Here is a 21,558-nt window from a genome sequence, read left to right on the forward strand (position 1 = left end):
TTGTCTAACAGAGTATTATGGTTAGGAGCAGTGTCAGAATTAGACTAGCCTGCCTGTGGTCAAGTTCCTATCTCTCTAACAACTATTCATTGTGACTTTGGGCAGCTTGCGTATACTCTTTGTGACTCAGTTTCCTTATCTATAAAATAACAGCAACTATCTCATAAAGCTCTCGTGATGACTTAATGAAATACATAAAAACATTTCTGCAGAGTGTCTACTACACAATAGCAACTACTATCATCTTTTTGGCATTAAGTTTTAGCTCTGTGAAGAAATGTTCAAAAGCTCTTATCTCTAGCTTAAAGCCTTAGACTCATTTCCAGATGTCAGACTTGCCTAGATATCCTACCACTGCCACAGGTTCAGCATGTCCAAACCGCTTCAGTCTATGGCTCTTCTATTTCTGATACCAGTTACCAATGTGGCCACAGATTAACAGCCACAAGCCTTTAGGTATCACTACCCACTCACTTTTTCTTTTTTTCTTTCTTTCTTTTTTTTTGAGACAGGGTTTTACTGTGTAATAGCCTTGGCTGTCCTGGAACTCACTCTTAGACCAGGCTGACCTCGAATTCAGAGATTCAGCTGCCTCTGTCTCCCAAGTGGTGGATTTAAAGGTGAATCTGACTACTGCTCAGCTATACCACCTGCCCTTTAAAAAAGATTTTTATTTTAAGTGGAAGTGTTTTGCCTCAACGTGTATACCTGTGCATCAGACATATGCAGTATCTAAAGAAGCCAGAAGGTATTAGATTCCTTGGAACTGGAGTTGCATACTACCACCCTAATGGCTGGAAATTGAATTTGGATCCTCTAAAAGAGCAGCCAATGCTCTTAATCACTAAGCCACTTCTTTAACCCCTACTTGTTTTGCTTGAGACAGTTTCTCTGTTTATTATGTGGCCCTGACTATCCTGGAATATATGTAGACCAGGCTGGCCCTGTAACTGAGACTAATGTCGCTGCCTCTACAGTGCTGTACACCAGGCTTCTTTTCTCACTTTAACTTCTTCCAGCAGCCATGTCTATACACACAGCAGCATTCCGTCTATCGCAGCCATTCCAGCTGCTCGGCCTCCTTCAGTCCTTGCTGCCTCCTGTTGACATATTGTGATAGTTTCCTCGACTGCTTGTCCACATACAGTCCTCCCCCACACACCACTGCTAGAGTTACCTTCCTAACAGCCAAAATCTATCACAGTCTAGTCAAAGACCTTCAGTGTTTTACTGTCCCTAATGAAGAAGGACCTGCGAGGAAGGTCCCCAATGATCTCTGTGTTTTCTTTTTAACCCATTTTCTCATTCCATTTGGTACCATGTCAGAGAAAACTGTTCACTCACCATTGAACACAGCACCCTCTCCCAATACCATTCCTATTCAGGTTATTCCCTTTGCACTGATTGCCCTCTTTCCCATTCCCACACATTCCAATCATGCCATATCTTAAAAGTGAGCTCAAATGTTACTGCTGTAATAAACCCCTGCCTGATTGCACACCCTGTCATGTAACGTCCCTAGTCTTTCAATTCTTTTTGTGGCATTTACCACTTTTCACCTTGTTCTCATGCTCGCCCACACATTTCTTGCCCAAGTCTTATCTTTTAAAACTTTTCCCAGAGTACTGGAGAGATGGCTCAGCAGATAAAGAACTTAATACTGTTTCAGTTCCCTTTTTCCCCCCCTTTGAGACAGGGTTTCTCTGTAGCTTTGGATCCTGTCCCAGATCTCATTCTGTGGACCAGGGTGGCCTCGAACTCACAGAGATCCGCCTGCCTCTGCTCCCTGAAGGCTGGGATTAAAGGTGTGCACCACCACCACTCAGCTGTGTTTCAGTTTTATGCCAACTAAGTACTTAAATTTTTGCTGCCTGAACAAAATAATTAGATCAAAATGATACAAGACTGTGGATATGGTGTATTTGCCTAACGAAGTCTTTTTTTTTTTTTTAAAGATTTATTTATTTATTTATTGTATATACAGTATTCTCAGTGCTCTACCTGCAGGCCAGAAGAGGGCACCAGACCTCATTACAGATGGTAGTGAGCCACCATGTGGTTGCTGGGAATTGAACTCAGAACCTTTGGAAGAGCAGGCAGTGCTCTTAACCACTGAGCCATCTCTCCAGCCCCCTAACGAAGTCTTGAGCTCAATGTTCAACATTAAAAATTAGAAAAAGAGCAGTCAGAGCTTTACATAGAGAAACCCTGCCTAAATAAATAAATAAACAAAAAGAAAGAAAGAAAGAAAGAAAGAAAGAAAGAAAGAAAGAAAGAAAGAAAGAAAGAAGAGAAACTTTTTTTTGTTTCTCGCAACAGGGTTTCTCTGTGTAGCCCTGACTGTCTTGGAACTTGCTCTTTTGACCCCAATACTTGCTGATCTCTTCCTGGACACAGGGTCAGATTTCTGATGCTGCCTCTTTATGAGGAAGCTTTATAAACCTAAGATGGGCAAACATATAAAAATGCTAGTTTCAGCCAGGCGGTGGTGGCGCACGCCTTTAATCCCAGCACTCGGGAGGCAGAGGCAGGCGGATCTCTGTGAGTTCGAGACCAGCCTGGTCTACAAGAACTAGTTCCAGGACAGGCTCCAAAGCCACAGAGAAACCCTGTCTCGAAAAACAAAAACAAAAAAAACAAAAACAAAAACAAACAAACAAACAAAAATGCTAGTTTCGAGCCGGGCGGTGGTGGCGCATGCCTTTAATCCCAGCACTCGGGAGGCAGAGGCAGGTGGATCTCTGTGAGTTCGAGACCAGCCTGGTCTACAAGAGCTAGCTCCAGGACAGGCTCTAAAGCTGCAGAGAAACCCTGTCTCGAAAAACCAAAAAAAAAAAAAGCTAGTTTCATAAAACCTTTTCAAGCCCATGTTCATGTTCTAACCCTACACCCGAGCATCATCTGCTCCAGCCTACCTCCTGATGATCCCTTATCAGGCCGTCCACTGAAGCTAGGAGTGCTGATGTGAGGTGGGACTTGGGCATTAGGTGGGATACCACGTTTTGGTTTTTTGGCTGACATCTGGGGATCAATCTTCAAACCTTTCAGGGCCTCAGTAGAGAGATTACGTTTGAGTACAGCTGCCTTTTTGTAGCCATCATATAAGCCAAAGGCAATGTCCCTGTTGGTGGTCGTCCAGGAAATCCGTAGGTCTACCAAATACAGCTGATGTGTATGAAAGGCAGGGTCACCATCTCGAGTAGAGAGCTCCTGAGGAAAGGGCAAAGGACACCAGGATTACACAGACATACCACCACTACTCCTGGGCAAAAAAAATGCAAAGACAGACTTGTTAAACCAACGTGGCTCTGGGGGAGAGATGAGAAAACCCTGAAGAAAGATTAAGTGGTCTTAGTCTGTATATTACTTTACTCCTAACTGTACCTAATGTATTTTTAATGGATCTGGTAATTTAAAAAGCTGTCCATAATTGGGAGAGACGGAGAAAGCCAGCACTACATGAAGTGTTAAAAACTTTTACTTTATTTCATGAAGACCAAGAGACTTGTTAGAGGGAGAAATCAAGAGGTTTTCTTTATGGGGGGAGTGGTTGTGCTGGGGTTTGAACTCAAGGCTTTGCAAACACTTAAGGCAGTGGTGAAGGACAGAAAATTCAAATCAAGCTTGGGTTTGAAGGAAAAAAAAAAAAGTCACAGCAGAAAGGGGTCAGTGATATGGCTCAGCACTTAAAAGGATCTTGCCGCCAAGCCTGAAGACCTAAGGAGACACACACGATAAATGTAATAAAGATAAATTTTAAAAAGCTGGTGAGATGAGTCTGTGGATAAAGGTGCAGCCATCAAACCTGAGGCTTTGAGTTGGGTCTCCTGGACTAATATGGTGGGAGGAGAAAATCACCCACACTAGTTGTCCTTTGACCTGCATGCATACACGCCCACACACCCATACCCCACACACCTACTCACCCAATAAGCAATCTTAAAAGGAAGAAGAGATGCTGACACAACTACACCAAGTGACTGTATCATAAAGACACACATGCTATGGTTAGGAACCTTACCAGAAATTACCTCTCACCCCCAATGTGATGTCAGGAGGTAATTCGAGGCCAGCCTGGTCTACAAGAGCTAGCTCCAGGACAGGCTCTAGAAACTACAGGGAAACCCTGTCTCGAAAAAACCAAAAAAAAAAAAGAAAGTGTAGTTTTGTGCAGGTGAAAGTGAGGGTGAGTGTAAAAGCTGGGTATTTGGATTAAAAAGATTATCAACATAATCACTTAATTTAATTTAAGTGGATGAGGACATGAAGGAGAGTAGGGCCCACATGACAGCAAGAGCCATGACTGACACTCTATTACTGGACTCTCAAGTCTCCAAAACCACTGGAAATTTCTGTTATTTAAGACACCAGTAGTCTATTTTGCTCAGTTAAACTGCAACACCTGCTAACATAACGGATGTAAAAAGAGAGTGTCGAACAGTACCTCTTCAGTGGTGCGGTTGCTGTGCCGTTGGTATGTAAGGGAAGACAGGCTCAGTAGGTGCGTCTTGGTTATCAAGGGATCAAGGCAGTGGTCAGCATTCTCTTCAGTAGGTGAAGCCATCAGGTGCACAGTCACCTGACTTAAGTCACTCACCATCTGGGTCACACTCCACTCAGAAATAAGGCGCCGCATCACTGTGCCAGCTGAGAAGAGAGACATACAGTCCATGTAGGATGGCATGAAGGATGTGAGTCACTGGAGAAGAGGAGAATGAAGGAACAGACCAGGAGGAATAGAAACCTTGGCCTGACCTTGAGGTATAAGCCGCTGAGTTCCCCGAGTGAAGACGTGGCCCTGACTGCACTCGATCTGGATGCCCCGTTGCTGGGCAAATGAGGCCCAATAATGTACCTGGTAACAAGAACAAAAAACTGAAGAATGGATATATAAGGGATGAGTCATATGCTAGAAAACAAGGAAACTAGGAAAGGGGAACCCCGCTAAATGTTAGATGTCAGAGTCTAACCTGTAGCTGGGGAAAGAGTGCAGTATAGGAAAGCTGTTTGTAGTGTTGGCCAAGTTTCTTCTTGCTGGGCTTCAAGTTATTAAAGAGTTTCCCTCTACAGATAGGCCTTGTGACACTAGTCCAAGTTGCCCAGAAATTTTGCATCCAGCGCAGGGTACTACTATACAGCAGAATTCGGGGCTGGGATATTGCTGCAAAAGAAAGGATAGGCATATCCAAGCTGTGGTTGAAGGATCAGATAATACAAACAGCCTCCTCACATCAGTTTCTCAGCACCTCTTCTTTCAAGGTCTACGCTCTCTCTTTCACCTACGGCTACGGTGTAGTGTTTGTGTTCGTCCCCCCCCCCCCCCCGACTCTTAAACACCAAGGCGACATAACTGATGAGGAGAGCTGACTGGTATCGAGGACAGAGACCTTCTGAGTGACACTGACGACAAAGGGTGGTCTGGGTCAGCTGACAGCTGGGCCAAGAGGCCCAAAGGACTTACTGCTCTTTCTACCATTTGAGGACATAGCAAGAAGGCACTGCCGTAAGAGGAACGGACCTTCACCATACACTGATGCTGACAGCACTTCTATCTTTAACTTCCCAGACTACAAAACTTTGAGACTATCCGTTACTCTTAAGCAACATAATTTAAGGCATTAATAGCGATCCCAAAAGCACTGATCCTCCTACAAACAAAAGGCACAACCTAAATTCTGCTCTGTCCTTCTATCCTTTTTTCAATCTAAAGTGGTCAGTAACCCAAGCCCATCCTCCCCATTGTCCCAGGCCCAAGTCTCACTCCCACTATGGTGAGTCAAATCCATCTTGATGGAGAGATTGAGGTTCTCAGAGCGGAAGGCCCGGTAGGAGTCATGGAGCTGGCCCAAGGGGACCTCAGGCAGGAACTCTGGGGCCCTCAGAGTGACACTGTGATGATCATGAGGGTTCCCATGGCACAGCCACTGCAGGTCCAGTGTCATGCAGAGGTCAGGCAGGTGAAGGAAGCAGCAGTCGTCATACCTGCCTCACAACGGAGCCCCAGCCCTCAGTGACTTGGTCTCTTGCTTCCCTTGGTTCTTCCCCTCTCCCTCCACCCTGACTCCCCCACCTAGTTAAGGCCCCATTCTTCACTCCACTCACTTAGAGGCTGTTCTTACGTTGACATCCAGGTCCCCTTTGAACACAAACTGACCAGGTTTCCAATGAAAAGAAAGGTGGTTCCATTCCCAGTGCATGTTTTCAGTTGTATTGTATGGATCCTGTAACGACCCCCATCCCAAAGAACAAAGTGAGCTGTGGTTAGGAGAACTGCTCCCAAACCAGGGCCTTTCTCTCTGTGCCCCGCATGCTGCACAGGCCACAACTACATTATCCTAATAAGGAAATGACTCCGTGGAGCTCCTCACCTCAGTGGCTAGCTGATGCAGGTTTGCTTGTTCAATATCCATATGCCAGTCCCCATGGAACAGAAGACGACTCTTATCCCACCAGGGCAAAGGTGGGCTGGGGTCAGCTGAGGGCTTGGTCAAGAGGTCCACACATTGACCAATCAGTGTCCAGGCTGGATCCCAGCATGGGCCCCAGACCACTGTATACTGGAAGATTTCCGCTAGGGTAGAGGAGGAATACAGGCTTCAGCTTGCTACAAAACAGCTCTCTGTTCCTCCTTTGCTCCAAAGCTTATCTTCCATCCGAGGCCCGGCAAATACCCCTCAGCCAAACCAACTGCCTCCTTTACTCACAGTGGAAGTCATGGTAGAACTTGAGTGGGGGCATGTTCCTCTCTACTGCCACGTTACCCCAGGGAAGCCCCAAATGCAGGATTTGACGTCGAAGGGAGCAAGGCTGGCCACTCTGCTCGGTACCTGCAAGTCGCCCGGTAAGCCGCCAGTCCCGGATCTCAAATAGGTACCGTGGATAGTCTCTGATCCGAACTATTATTAGAAAGCAGATACACACTGATTATTCACTTTTACATGTGTTTTTTCCCCTTTATTGTTATTTTTACCCATCTATAATTAATTAAGAGAACAAGGGCTAGCAATTAAGAAACAAAGCCAAGGGGCTGGAGAGACAGCTCAGAGGTTAAGAGCACCAACTACTCTTCCAGAGGTCCTGAGTTCAATTCCCAGCAACTACATGATGGCTCACACCCATCTGTAAATGAGACCTGGTGCCCAGAACACTGTATACACAATAAATAAATCTTAAAAGAAAAGGGGGGGGGGGACTGGAGAGATGGCTCAGAGGTTAAGAGCATTGCCTGCTCTTCCAAAGGTCCTGAGTTCAATTCCCAGCAACCACATGGTGGCTCACAACCATCTGTAATGGGGTCTGGTGCTCTCTTCTGGCCTGCAGGCATATACACAGACAGAATATTGTATACATATAAATAAATAAGTAAAATTTAAAAAAAAAAGAACCAGCAGCAAACCTAAGACAGGTTGTAGAGACCATGAAGCAGAGGCGAGAGGCAGAGAGAGCATGAAATTCAAGAGCCACAATAACCTTAAAGATGGCTGTAATCATGGCCCTATGATGTCGGCTGAGCAGTTTCAGGGTGAAAATTAGGATCAAAGAAAGGGAAGCAGAGCCCACCCACCCCAATCCAACTACAATTTCCAATACAATCTAGCTCTTTGTAATCACTCAGAGGGCTTCCTAGCACACACAGGACAAACACCAGGGTCCACAAATAGAGATGTACTCACCCAGAAAAGTTTTGACACTGCACTTGAGCATACGACACCACTGAATGACCAGGTCTATTCCTTCAGCAGGAAAAGGGCTGCCAGGGTCAAGCTCTCGAACCTGCTCTATCACACGTTCAGGTCCATGGAAGGACGAATCTGCCAGAGCCACCAGCTCTAGTCCTGCCAGGCTCCAAGTGAGTAGTGCACGGCGCATGGGCGTGTTGCCATAGAGACGACGAGAGCGCTGGATGTAGATTTCAATGTTTTTGCGTTCCAAAGAGGCATAGAGCTCCTCAATTTTTCGAGCTGGCAACAACTCCCCATGCTGCTTCCGCAGGGCAGCCACTTTGGCATCCAGCAGCTGCAGCCTTTTGGCGCTCTCCTTACTTTCATCCTTCATCAGTTCATAGTTATCATGAAGCTTCACCTCAAAGACATCATCCAGGAAAACCCAAGAAAAGTGCTGAACCTTTAGGAGTAGATCAGGTGGGAGTGGGGCAGGGCCTGGAGAAGCCCAAGCATGTGTCCCTCGATGCAGCCCCTTTAGCCATTTCTGAACTCCCACAGCCTCATCCAAAGTTCGAGAGAAGTCATACTGATAAGGAAACTCCACTGAGACTGATCCAAGAGAAAGGAGCCAAACCCGATTCCGGAGGGTCTGCAGTACAGGGAAGGGGTTCCTGTGAAGGATCATCTCTTCCAGCTCGGGTAGTAGCTGCACCTCCACCTCTTTGAAGTTGAATATGCTATTGCCATCAAAGCCAGCGGCCAACTCTGGGCAGTAAGCCTGCAATGAGCCTCCATGCCGATTCAGTGACACGTTCTCTGCAGCCAGGGTAATGAACTTGTCCTCAGCAACGAAAGCTGTCAGTTTGGCTGTGCTCACCTCCAATGTCAGGTTTAGCCGCCTTGATGGGGATGGCTCGGGGAGATGGTCTTCTGGCTCAGAACTGGACTGTGGAGTCTCTAGTTCATGGGACTGAACAATCTCAGGAAAGACAGTAGCTCGTAACAAGTCTCGGCATTGTAGAGTAGACAAGACATGCTGGTACAGGTACATATGATCTGGGGGGCTCCAGAGTAAAGTCAGTCCCGCACCACACTGAACCTTTAGGGTGTAAGAAAACAATCTGTCAATCACTACGTCTCTGAACAACAGAAGTAACAGGGATTATTTATTACACATGCCTACCTGGTCCAAGAATTATATGCAACCCCAAGCTGTTCCTAAGAAATCACATTAATTACTGCCTTGCTTGGTTCCTGTTAGTACTAAGATGGTATTAAGAGTTGCCATTCATCTCATACTTATGAGCACTTATACTTTTGATCTTTCTTCACTAGATTCTAAAACGCTTTGGAATATGTTTTCTTTGGTTACTTACATACTACATCTAATATACACAGAAGATACTCAATAATCACTTGTCTTTGTTACCATTCATCGAACACTATCTAGAAACAAGTGCCACTGAAACGTTTCATTGACAGGCTGAATGACTTGATACCTAAAACACAGTGTAAAAGTACTGGCCACACAGTTTTTTTTGTTTGTTTTGTTTTTTTAAAGCTGGTGACTCATGTCTTTTATTTACATTTTTCTATGATTTATTTATTATGTATACAGTGTTCTGCCTGCATGTATGCCTACAGACAAGAAGAGGCTGGCAAGGCAATTTAACACAGCAACTGACTTATGAATGTATGTCTTTGTCATCCCGAAAGACAAAGTCAGTTCTGATAGCTCAAGGGATAGAGAAATTGAAATACCAAAGACTCAGACGTTCTCTTAGGTTCAGTCTCTGAAAAGCAACCTCCTCAGTTTCCAAGGCAAGTGAGCTCATTGCCTCTCTCCTCCCAGGAAGACCCCATTCCCACCTGATACTCTATGAAGAAAGACACTGGAAAACCTCCATCTTCAGATCCCTTCTAGCCTTCTAAGGAGCTGAGTGTTTCCATAAAACTTTACGTGCTCTTAGTCACTGAGTCATCTCTCCAGTCCCACTAAGTTTTTGTTACAAGTCCCTCTGTGTGGCCGGTACCTTTACATATGAGGTCTGTGAGCTTTCATGATTCATCTGTCTCTATCCTTCAATGTTAGGGGTTAGGCCTGGCTTTTATATGAGTACTAAGAATTTGAATTCAAGTCTTCTATGATGTACTGCAAGCACTCTTATCTGCTGAACCAATTCCCAATTTTTCAAAAGTCCACTATTTTTTTAGATATACACCTTGAAATAATTATAATAAAATGATGTAGCTGGTATCTCCTTTAAAATTAACACCAGAGCTTGGGGTAGGGGAGGCTAAAATGGGTATGGCTACAACACGATAGTCACAAATGTAATTACTGCAGCTGGAAATACTGAAGTTCAAATATTCTCCCTGTATTTTGCATGTATTTTTAATAATGTAGCAAAACATTTAAAATGCAAAGAAAGGAAAGATGCACACCAGCTGCCACTTATCTCTTGAGTTTCACAACATGAATCACAAAGACTGAAGAAGGTTTTAAGGGGTTGGAAGACCACATCTGGCCCAAGCCCCAAGCATTACCTCTAGGGAACGGACGCTGCTGCGGTAGGTGAGGGAGAGCATGGAGAGGCCAAGCACTGGCGTGGGAATATCAGGTGCCTTGCAGCAGGGCTGCATCTTCTCTGTGACTGACTTCACAAGTGCAAGCACGAGCCCTTGAATCCCCACAGTGGAGGTCTCAGCACTGCCCAAGACAGTCAGTGTGTCCAGTCGGACCTCCGAAGCACCTGACACAGAGAAACCAAGACAACCTGCATCCTTAGTTCTGAAATGACAACCTGTCCTTCCTCCTTTCTCCTCCCTTTACTGTCTTTAGTCCCCATGCTTTTTTAAAAATGATTCCTAATATTTTAGGGAAACTTTAGATGTGGCAAAATCCAAATTTTCCATTGTCAGAAATTACCCGTTTATCATTTACTCCCCAGAACTACATACAAGAAAACAAAAAGAGCCGGGCGGTGGTGGCGCACGCCTTTAATCCCAGCACTCGGGAGGCAGAGGCAGGTGGATCTCTGAGTTCGAGGCCAGCCTGGTCTACAAGAGCTAGTTCCAGGATAGGCTCTAGAAACTACAGGGAAACCCTGTCTCGAAAAAAACCAAAAAAACCAAAAAAAAAAAAAAAAAAAAAAAAAGAAAACAAAAAGATATGTAGGAGCCAGACACACCTAGAATCTTTTGTTAGGTTGAACTGGAGGGGACCCTGGACTATTTAACAAGATCATATCTCATGAAAAAAAGCCTGTTATTCAAACATTCCAACGTGTCATGCCTCTAACATGGAAACGTTCCAGATAAACAGCTTCCTTAAATGAGAAGAAGCTGACTGAGCCAGTTATAATCTGCTGAGTTTACATGAGGCCCACTTCAGCCAACTTCCTGTTCCACTTACCAACCAGTGCAGAAAGAGTGAACAGGTTCATGTCTTCCACCTTCAAATCCACCTTCCAGAGTAAAGTCACAGATTCACCAAGTGAAGATTTCCTAGATACAGCTGACTTTTCCGATTGTGGAGTCAGTAAGGATAGGATTCGAGACAGACACTGGGCACAGATGTCTGATATTTCTACCTGAAGTCCTCGAATAGTACAGTCAAGAAAGAGAGTATTGGATTGGGTGCTGGACAAACCCAGGGGCTGGTTGTAGCTTCCCTAGAAAAGACAGGAAACCTACTGAAACCATGCAGAAGCAGAGTTAGAATACCCTGGGTGTATTGCCCACACCAAGAGCACAAACAGCACTCAGAAGCATGTCATGGGTAGGGAGCTCTGTGGGCCCCTATTTGCCACACGTGCCCACCTACCTGGAGTGTGAAGGAGTCCAAGACAAGTGCTTCACCCCAAACATGCATATTAGGTGGATGTGGTGCCCTCTGAATGTGGGACTCACTGCCTACTCGCCAGCAGAGGTGATCCACAGTTAGGACAGCCCGCTGATGGATACTCTGTGGTCGGAGGTGCTGGTAATCTGAAACAGGTGGTAAAAAGATAGTCCATTAAGCTACCATGGAAAAGAAATAGGCAGAGTTGTAACCAAAGAGCAAATTCTTGTTCCCTTCCCATCTCTGAGCCTTACCCAGGGAGATGGAATTGAACCCCAAAGCAAAAGGTGGTGTGTCTCCAAGCTGAATGGAAATGCTGACATTGGAGATGGACGTGCTGAAGATAATGGGAGCCAGGATCTGGGGGAAGGTTCTACACAGGGATAAGAACAACATTGCTATAACTGCAGCTTCTTATCAATGAAGAGAATGCTCAAAGTTGCTGACAATTAGGATTTGTTGTGAATCTTAGGACTGGCAACAACTAGAAAGTAAAAGGCTAATAAGTTTTGTCAGATCGCTACTCCTCCCAGTGGTAATCTGAAGGAACCCCAGAAAAACATGAAGTTAAACAAGATGAAATTCACACATTCGTAGTCAAATATAGTCAATATCAGCAACATAGCATGATTCACCCTAATAACAAGATCACATACAAATCACTTCCCCTGTGCAGAACAATGCCAAGACTGTAAAAACAAAACGGTCCTGTATATCTGACACACCTTGTGATCCAAGGCAGATGAGACACTGTTTACCACTTTAGTCCACTTCAAGAAATGTTTGTCTTATATAAATAAGGCACTGTGCTGGGCACTCAGAATGAAAACATAAAAATGACAATCTCTTTTTTAAAAAAATATTTATTTATTATGTATACAATGTTCTGTCTGTGTGTATGCCTGAAGGCCAGAAGAGGACACCAGACCTCATTACAGATGGTTGTGAGCCACCATGTGATTGCAGGGAATTGAACTCAGGACCTTTGGAAGAGCACGCAATGCTCTTAACCACTGAGCCAACTCTCCAGCCCATGACATTCTCTTACCAACAAAGGGTTTAATCCCATAGGGAAGATATATAAAACAGGTTTGTTCTGAAACTAAGATTTAGGGAACTCAGACAATCCAATATGTATTTAACACAAGATACCACTTTGGATAAAAAGAATCCACCTAATAAGGTGACTTAAAATTCACCTTTTTTGCAGGGCAATGGTGACACATCTTTAATCCCAGAACAAGGGAGGTAAAGGCAGGAGGTTCTTTGTGAATGAGGCCAAACTGGTCTTGAGAGTGAGGACAGCCAAGGCTACACAGCAAAACCCTGTCTTAAAAAGCCAAAAACAACTCACCGTTTTTTCCTTTGTTTAAGATCAGGTAAGCTAGCTCCTTGGGTCTCCAATGCTAACATAAGCAGCCAGTGAGAGAATTCCTGGTGTCGATAATGAATAATACATGTGTTCAAAACAAGAGAAGCTGAGAGGTCAATGGTAGTTACCTGGAAATGAGAAGACCCCAAGGTTTTACTCCCATAATTCATAACGCAATAGTGTGGAGAGAGCAGAAAAAGATTCTTGGTAGTATGGGTAGCACACCTGGACATTAGCCTTGAGGGAGTTGAGGCAGACAATCCGCTGGCGACTCTGGGACAGCAGCAACCCATCTGTAAGAAGCCAGAGGCAAGGAGATGAATAAGCTGTCACCAACACTGTGAAGTAGGGGTTATTTTCTCTCACTATGGTCCCTCCTTCCCTCCCCAATTACAGTGATATTAAAGTATGGAATCATGCAGGGATTAACAGAGAATGTTGGTCCTCCCTTCCAAGAACCTTCTAGTAGGAGTTCAGTGCTCATCTGGGCCATATCATAGTTGGCCGTGAAGCTTCGAAGGGGCAACTGATCCTCATCACGGTGGTACAGGAAATGCAGCAGCTTCAGTGTCCAAGTCAGGTGCCTGGACCAGAGATGCAGTCCATATCAGAAACCTGGAATGCCACCGCACATTATCACCCTCCCCCCCCCCCCCCCCCCGTCACAGATGGGACCTCACCTCTTCTGACTGTTCATAGACAACACCACACTTGTGTTCTCCATCTTCACCTTGACCTGGTCTGGCAGCTTCTGGAGAAGGTATAGGCCAGGCAGAGTTGGTTCAGCAAAGTCCTCTGTCAAATCTGGAAATATGGATGAGTAAAATACATGAGAACCATCAATCCTTAACATTCTCAAGTCCTCCCAGCCCTGCCCTCTTTGGTCAAATCCTCACCCATAAAGGCAGATAAAAAGATCAGCTAAGCAAATACCTAAGAGGACACAAGGTCAATAACATCACAGACCTGGTACCTGGTATACTTTCTTCCCCAGACTCTAAAAGCATAAAAAGTCTGGGGAATAATGGAGAGAATATGGACTTGAGTGTCAAATAACTGACATTCATTTTTGCTAACTATAAAACCTCAGCCAGGTTACCTAGCTAACTGTTCTTGGGCTGTTTCCTTATTTGTAAAATGCAGAAAATGCAGAGAAAGCGTACATAAAACACACAGTACAGGTCTAACTCATGGCAAGTAACCACAGAACGTTAGTTTTTGACTCAACAAGGAAATGCTTTATTTCCTCTACCTACCTATGAATCAAAGGTCATGGTGTCTGATGACTCACACCTGAACAATTGGTGAAAGCACTGTTTTTTCTACTTGCAAAATAATCTCTGAGTATAAGGTAGGCAGGAAACTGAAAGATTGGAACTTTACCTGAATAAGAAACAGACTTGGATTTCCGGACTGGGGTCTGACACAGTAGTTGACTATGAAAGAGACCTTCATGGAGCTCAGCATGGAGCGTCCACACATCCATAGTGATAGCCCTCAGATGCCAACTGCTGATGTTCACCTGTAGACACAGGTCCAGGGCTAGTGACAGTTCTACCAGGCATGTATCCTCCTGTGTAGGGAGTTTTGAAGTTTTAGATCAAATTGGAATAGTCTGAAGCCAGTGTGGTGATACACACCTATAATCCTAGTACTCAAAAGAGACTGAGAAAAGAGGCCCACCATGAGTTCTAATCCAGCCTGGGCTACATACCAGGCCAGCCAAAGCTATACATGACACAACAGTCTCCCCGAAACAAACAAACAAACAGAGCTATAGTGGTTAGAGAATCCAGAACACAAGCATACTAAACTCTTATATCTTATGGTCAAGAAGAAATGAAATAGCAGAGTGACCATGACACTCACCAACTGACCACTCTTCAAGATTTTGCTACTGATCTTTGATAGGTTCACCTGACAGATTAGACTGGGAAAGAGAAAAAAGACCCATTTAGTCCAGGGGTGGTGGCACACCTCTTCAATCCCAGCACGCAAGCAGCAAAGGCAGGGAAATTTCTGTGAGTTCAAGGACAGCCTAGTCTACATAAGAAGTGCCAAGACACGCAGGACTGTACATTGAGACTGTCTCACAAACAAAAACAAAAAACTCTTCACCCCTTTCCTCACAAGAGCTTAATTATCTCTCATCCATCTGTTGGTAAGGACACTACCAGACCCTCTTCTACCCACCACTTACCCTTTCCCATCACTGTCCAAAAGAAATCTGCTTTTGCTGATCTGGATGTGCCACAAGGACTCGGAGGTGGCCACCTTGAGAACCATGATGTTTATGGCATCGACGTGAATGGAGAATAGCTGGAGGAACAGGACAAGCAGCATCTCTGCTGAGAACTCAGGTTCAAATCCCAAAGCCCACAAACCAGCCCACAACTATAACTCCACCTCCACAGGATCCAATACTATCTGCTAGCCTATTCGGTCACTACACAGCCATGAGCACACACAAAATAATAAAAATGTTTAATTTTTAAAAAGAATCATAGTAGACTCACTTGGCAGAAGATCTTCAACAAGGATGGGCTAAGGGACAGCTCCTTCTGCTCCACCTCTGTGTTCTGAGAGAATGGAGCAGACAGGCTAGAAACCTTCTGGAGGTCTGTTCTGATGCGTACTTCTCCAAAGCACAATGCCACATAGTGTCTGCCCAGAAGAGAAGCCTCATTATCATTGGTTCCACCCCCTTCCGAGCAGTCTCCTCTCCTCCCTCACATCCCTCCAGTCTCTGTATAGCTCAAATAACAGAGGAAATCTCCAGCTGTTTTCAGCGTATCTCACAAAACAGCACTTGGACTAATAGGAGACTCCAGCAAGAACCTCCCTCCCACCTTGACTAAGATGTCTCTGCAGAAGAATTTCACTGTTAAAGTTCAACCTCAAAATATTCCCAAGGGCAGAAGTAAGGATATGTGGCACTCACGGCAGATCATAGCTAAGGAGTTTTCTGGAAATCCACAAGTTGTCAATTTCCTAAAACAATATGAAAGAAAGCTGTGTACGCTGGCCGCTAGGAAGGCAATGATGGGTAGCTTTATAAAGCAGAAAAGGGCCTGAGTCACAGGAGAGGTAAGTTCTATCGGCCCTCCCACTAACTATACCCAGTGGCTTTCACTGATGTCTCTGACCAGCACTGGGTATTTTGCTCCTCATGACGATTGATGCCAGTTGAATTTGCTTAGTAGCTCTCTTTTATGGGTAAGCTGCCACCCTATTTCCTCTCTTAATTAGAACAGTAATTTTGCTGTTTCCTGTTATCTTTCTCTTGTTTCTTCTCTTTCTTCCATACCCTGGGCTCTCTGTGCCACTTTATTTTGTTTGGTGCTAGATACTAAACAGGATCCAGTTTATGCCGGCCAGGCTCTACCACTGAATCACTCCAGTGCCTTTTAATTTTGAGACAAGCCCTCACTAAGTTGTCCAGGCAGGCCCTGAACTTCGAATCCTCTTGCCTCATCCTCTTGAGTAGCAAGGATTTTAGGTGTATACTACCAGGTCTGGCCCTCTAAACACTTAAAACAACTAGCATCAATTGCATCAATCTTCCAAGTAGCTCCTAGGGTCCTTTTAAGAAAGAAATAACAACACTGGAGTTAACTAGGAAAACTACCTGTGAAGGAGGCTAAAGTTTGAAATTTAACTAGATCAACCACTTGCCCCCCCACAACAACAACAACAACAACAAACACACACACACACACACACACACACACACACACACACACACACACACACACACGGCATTCCCAGAACTCACCACCGTCTGCTGGTGCTGCTGAAACTTAAGACTGACATTTTGGATCCAGAAAAATCGGAATGAGCCAATCTTTAGCTCTGCCTGCAACTTCCGCTGACACCACCTGGTGGCCAACCGGACCACAAGCCACCTGGATAAAAATCAGTTTAATTTAAAGACCCCCTTTCCTGTTTGGTTCTAGAAAATCCTTGCAAATAGGCGGTATCCTGAAGCCGGATTTTTCTTGGGAACTTTCTGATTTTCCTAAAGCACTTCTCTGTCACATACTTTTAGCCACAATAATTAAGGCCACGGGCCCCTAAATCCAAACGAAACCAGACAAACTAAACTCACCCTACAAGACAGGAAACAAAAACAAACCAAAAACCAAAAAAAAAAAAAAAAAAAAAAAAAAAATCCTCAAATCTTTAAGAACCCAAAGTAAAAAGAGGTCCTCAAAAGCGGTCGAAGTGAAGAAACACGTCATCACGGACTCCCTAGAGGGTCGCTCTCCGCGTCCCCACCCTGCAGACGTTGGCAAAAAGGGAGAGATCACACTCGAGACAACTCAAATAACCGCTTTTCCCTAGACAGCCAGTCCTCCTGACCTCTCTCCTGGGCGGGGCTGCAGGTGCCCTTCGCAATCTGGGAAGAGGACGTTCGGGGCGAAGGGAGCAGAAAAGGAGACCACCGAGGGAGGCCCCTTCCTCACACACACCTACTCAGTTCCTGGCCTCTGCAGAGCTCCGGGCCCCGCCCGATGCCGCTGCGCCCCCTCTCCCGCCGCCCTCACCTCGCCTTCCGTCACCTCAGTCTGGGCTAAGCGCCCCCTCCCGCTCCCAGCCCCCCCACCCCGACTACTGCGCCCGACCAGCCCGCGCCTCCTCCAAACCCTCTTCCTCATCCGGTCACCCCCTCACCCCTGAAAGCCCCTCACCGGCCTAGGAAGAGTGCGCTAAGCGCAACCAGCAGCAAGACCAACAGCGCGGAGAGAAGTAGATGCATTTAGGTCCGGGTCCGGCCCGGCCTGGCCCCGACCCCCGCCATGCCGGGCCCCGACGCCGGAACCGCACAGCGCCGCGGCGGGCCTCGGCCGCGCACGCACACGCAGGGCGAGGAAGCCTTGGTGCGCGCGCGCGCACCCCGGCCCCGGCCGCTCGCCGACCAGTCGGATGTCTCCCTCCGCGCCCCGCCCCGCGCACGCAAGCACCGAAGGCCGACCCGCGGTTTGCGCGGAGTGGAGGCGTGGCTCCGGAGAGGGTGGGCAGGGCTGACCGCGGACGCGCTGGCTTGAGCGCCGCGCCCAGGGCGCAGCCTGAGCGGCCCACAGTGGAGCTCCGGGCTCGCGCAGGGATGGGCAGAGGTCGGGAGTCGGCCGGTGACCTGGGTGACTGGTTTCCGCCTCCTGGAGTTAAGGCAGTTAAGAGCCCGCCTGGCTTCTTAGAACCTGTCGGGGAAGATGGCTAAAGTTATGTGTCCCTAGGTCAGACGTGATCCTGTCTGCAAAAGATTGAAGAGGAAACCAAGAGGTAATTAACAGACCTCAGACATCACCTCATCCCACGGGGTCTACTTCGTTCACTGACTGAATACTGTTCTGGCCACGTTAGTTTTAACATGATGCTCTCAAGGAGCCATTCTGTACGATTTAGTTTTAGGTTTGTGCGATGATCACCAAGAATTGGACCTGGGGCAGGGTGGAATATAGCAGAAGTAATGAATATTGTTCTGTGCTTCACAAAATAGCTGGGATGCAATTTTAATTACATGAAATAGAGAATTCAAGGTCAAATCATGTCAGAGTGAATTTTGTTTTCTTCGTTGTAAAATGAAGGAAGTAGATAAGGACTGTACTGATTATTCTCATGAGTCAGTGTCTGAATACTGGCTCACTAATACAGTACAAGATAAAGAAATCCTGTGGTTCCCAGGTACTACGGAGTATTTGTATTCTTGGCTCTCGGGTTTGGGGATTTTACTCCGAATTTCTCTTCAGGGCCTATAAGATGACTCAACAGATAAAGGCACTTGATGGCAGGCCTGAGGTCTTGAGTTCCATCCGCAAACCCACGTGATGGAAAGAAGGCAGTAACTCCGTCAAGTCACCCTCTGACCTCTACACACCTGCAGCCTTCCACTCAAGAGTGGTCAAGGATCAAGGATGCTCCAAGAACTCTGCCCAGGACACGGAGAGGTGCATCACAACACATCGCCCTACTCGATTCATCTTTTGGGGGTCTCTGCAAACCCCAGAGCCAGCAGAGTAACAACAATCCAAATGAGATAAGAAAAATCGGTTCAACGTGACTCAGGAGCTGGTGTCGGTACACACTTCTAGAGTCTGGAGTCTGGCACTGAGCAGTTTATTTTAGGCATATTTAAGCACAGCATAATTTTGGAAGGAAGTTTTCTGATGGTAATTAACTCAATCCTGTGTGTGCAATCAAACTTAAAACATGTTTACATTGAAATTCTTAAGTACACACACAGCCTTTTCCTTTAAGATGCATTCTCTGGACTGAAAACGGTGTTTAATATAAGGGTGTAGGAAGAATGATGGAGGCTAACATAAAAGTGTGGGAGTCCAGAGTGGCCTGGCCCTACAGGTAGCACAGAGGTCACCTAGGCTATTGTAAAGGACATGGGATGGGGTCTATTGACAGAGAATACTCAAGATAAAGGTCTATCTAGGGAAGAAAGTCTGCATTAAACACGTAGATTCAGGTGGCCTACAGATAGCACAAATCCCCAGGCTATTAACGACGTCCCAGATTTCTGGGTGGAAAACAGGTGTACATCCCCTTTGCTAAGGGAGACAACACTGCCTGTTTAAACATTCATGGTTTCCTTAGTGCTTATCTCTGAGCACAAGGACCTTGTGCCCTCTAAACATCGATTCCAGACGTTCACTCAGCTAAAATAGCTACTGATTTTGTCTTCTCCCACAAGTGTCTACTTCTAGCCAATTTGCCACCTGAAATGTCATTACTTTTTTTTTTAACTTTTTTTTGGGGGGGGGGTTTCGAGACAGGGTTTCTCTGTAGCTTTGGGGCCTGTCCTGGAACTAGCTCTTGTAGACCAGGCTGGCCTCGAACTCACAGAGATCTGCCTGCCTCTGCCTCCTGAGTGCTGGAATTAAAGATGTGTGCCACCACCAACACCACCGCCCGGCCTTTTTTTTTTTTTTTTTTTTTTTTTTTTTAAGATAAGGTCTCAACTCAATATGAAGCCCTGGCTGGCCAAGAACTTGATATGTAAACCAGACTGACTTCAGATTTGTAGTGATCCTCCTCCCACTGCCTTCTGAGTGCTGGGATTACAGGTGCATACCACCATGGCCCCTTTATTTTTAAGACAAGGTCGCTCTATGCAGCTCAAACTGGCCTGGAACTCATAATCCTCCAGTCTCAGCCACCTAAGTACTTGGGTTACCTCTGAAATAGCTGATTAATTTCACCTACCAAAATGTCATTCCAAACATTTAAGATATTAATAAAGGAAACTTTCTTTTTATTTATTTATTTATTATGTATACAATATTCTGTCTGTGTTTATATCTGCAGGCCAGAAGAGGGCACCAGACCCCTTTACAGATGGTTGTAAGCCACCATGTGGTTGCTGGGAATTGAACTCAGGACCTTTGGAAGAGCAGGCAATGCTCTTAACCTCTGAGCCATCTCTCCAGCCTGAAACTTTCTTTAATAATAGCCAGAGCACCACACTTGAGCAAGGATTCTTTTTTTTTTTTTCTTTTTGGTTTTTGAAACAGGGTTTCTCTGTGTAACTATCCTAGCTGTCCTGGAACTTGCTTTGTAGACCATGGTGGCCTCGAACTCACAGAGATCTGCCTGCCTCTGCCTCCCAGGTGCTGGGATTAAAGGCGTGCATCATCACTGCCCAACAAAACTAAGTAAGTCTTTAAAACAGAGAGATTGAGGTACCACAGGTACCACGGTTTTCCAGGTTTCCACTGACCAAGTTTTGCATAGGCTTTGTATCCATAGGAAACTCTCAGACATGATTCACATATGGCAACAAAAGGTATCTATAACACAAAGGATGGATTAAGGCTAGGTGCTACTCCAGAGCTAGGCGAGGCCTGGTCAGGCAGGCACTACATTCTGCCAGTTTCTCTGTGTAGCACTGGCTGTCCTGGGACACACTCTATAGACCAGGCTGCCTCAAACTCACCTGCCTCTGCCTTCCAAGTGCTGGGATTAAAGGCGTGCACCATCACACAACTGGCAAATTTATCATTTTACTTTCTCCTTCATGAAGAGATACAAATAAAGCGACAAAGAGAGTAGAGCAAGGAGAGCAGGGGAAGAAATGTAATTCTAATTCTTGGTTTTTGAGAGCCACAACTTCTAAGAGAAATTTCTTATTTTTTAATTATTTAATTTATTTATTATGTATAAAGTATTCTGTCTGCATCTATGCCTGCAGGCCAGAAGAGGGCACCAGCTCTCATTACAGATGGTTGTAAACTATCATATGGTTACTGATATTTGAACTTAGGACCTCTGGAAGAGGTTTAGCCAGAAGTTTCTTACTCTTAACATCATGGGCCATACCTAATACAGGACTGATCATCTGCAGATATTTCACACTGACAATTTAAAGCAGCTGGGCGGTGGTGGCGGACGCCTTTAATCCCAGCACTTGGGAGGCAGAGGCAGGTGAGTTTGATGCCAGCCTGGTCGACAGAGCTAGTTCTAGGACAGCCAAGGCTACACAGAGAAACCATGTCTCAAAATAAAATAAAATAATTAAACTAAACAAGCAAAAAAAAAAAAAAATCTAAAGCAAATAGGAGCCAGGTGGTGGTGGCACACACCTTTAAACCCAGTATTCAGGAAGCAGAGGCAGGCAGATCTCTGTGAGTTAGAGGCCAGCCTGGTCTATAGAGTGAGTTCTAGGACAG

General features: G+C 45.6%; 1 protein-coding gene across 1 annotated transcript in view; it reads right to left on the minus strand.

Moving 5' to 3' along the window:
• The window catches only part of Kiaa0100 (KIAA0100 ortholog), a 30,849-nt gene extending 13,101 nt beyond the window's left edge, over positions 1-17,748 (minus strand). The window contains exons 1-24 of the mRNA XM_038325655.1: positions 17,572-17,748; positions 16,656-16,785; positions 15,822-15,871; positions 15,397-15,544; positions 15,081-15,199; positions 14,750-14,810; positions 14,264-14,453; positions 13,561-13,684; positions 13,340-13,464; positions 13,106-13,173; positions 12,863-13,008; positions 11,763-11,881; positions 11,491-11,654; positions 11,080-11,338; positions 10,212-10,417; positions 7,674-8,763; positions 6,705-6,896; positions 6,369-6,571; positions 6,103-6,221; positions 5,762-5,982; positions 4,971-5,161; positions 4,756-4,855; positions 4,445-4,647; positions 2,916-3,210 (exon numbers count right to left, since the gene is read on the minus strand). Of these exons, the coding sequence (XP_038181583.1) occupies positions 2,916-3,210; positions 4,445-4,647; positions 4,756-4,855; positions 4,971-5,161; positions 5,762-5,982; positions 6,103-6,221; positions 6,369-6,571; positions 6,705-6,896; positions 7,674-8,763; positions 10,212-10,417; positions 11,080-11,338; positions 11,491-11,654; positions 11,763-11,881; positions 12,863-13,008; positions 13,106-13,173; positions 13,340-13,464; positions 13,561-13,684; positions 14,264-14,453; positions 14,750-14,810; positions 15,081-15,199; positions 15,397-15,544; positions 15,822-15,871; positions 16,656-16,785; positions 17,572-17,639 (4,591 nt within the window). The 5' untranslated portion in view covers positions 17,640-17,748. The remainder of the gene's footprint in view (positions 1-2,915; positions 3,211-4,444; positions 4,648-4,755; positions 4,856-4,970; positions 5,162-5,761; positions 5,983-6,102; positions 6,222-6,368; positions 6,572-6,704; positions 6,897-7,673; positions 8,764-10,211; positions 10,418-11,079; positions 11,339-11,490; positions 11,655-11,762; positions 11,882-12,862; positions 13,009-13,105; positions 13,174-13,339; positions 13,465-13,560; positions 13,685-14,263; positions 14,454-14,749; positions 14,811-15,080; positions 15,200-15,396; positions 15,545-15,821; positions 15,872-16,655; positions 16,786-17,571) is intronic.
• Positions 17,749-21,558: the final 3,810 nt, after the last annotated feature.

This window comes from Arvicola amphibius, chromosome 4 (genome assembly GCF_903992535.2).
Source record: "Arvicola amphibius chromosome 4, mArvAmp1.2, whole genome shotgun sequence".
Classification (NCBI taxonomy): domain Eukaryota; kingdom Metazoa; phylum Chordata; class Mammalia; order Rodentia; family Cricetidae; genus Arvicola; species Arvicola amphibius.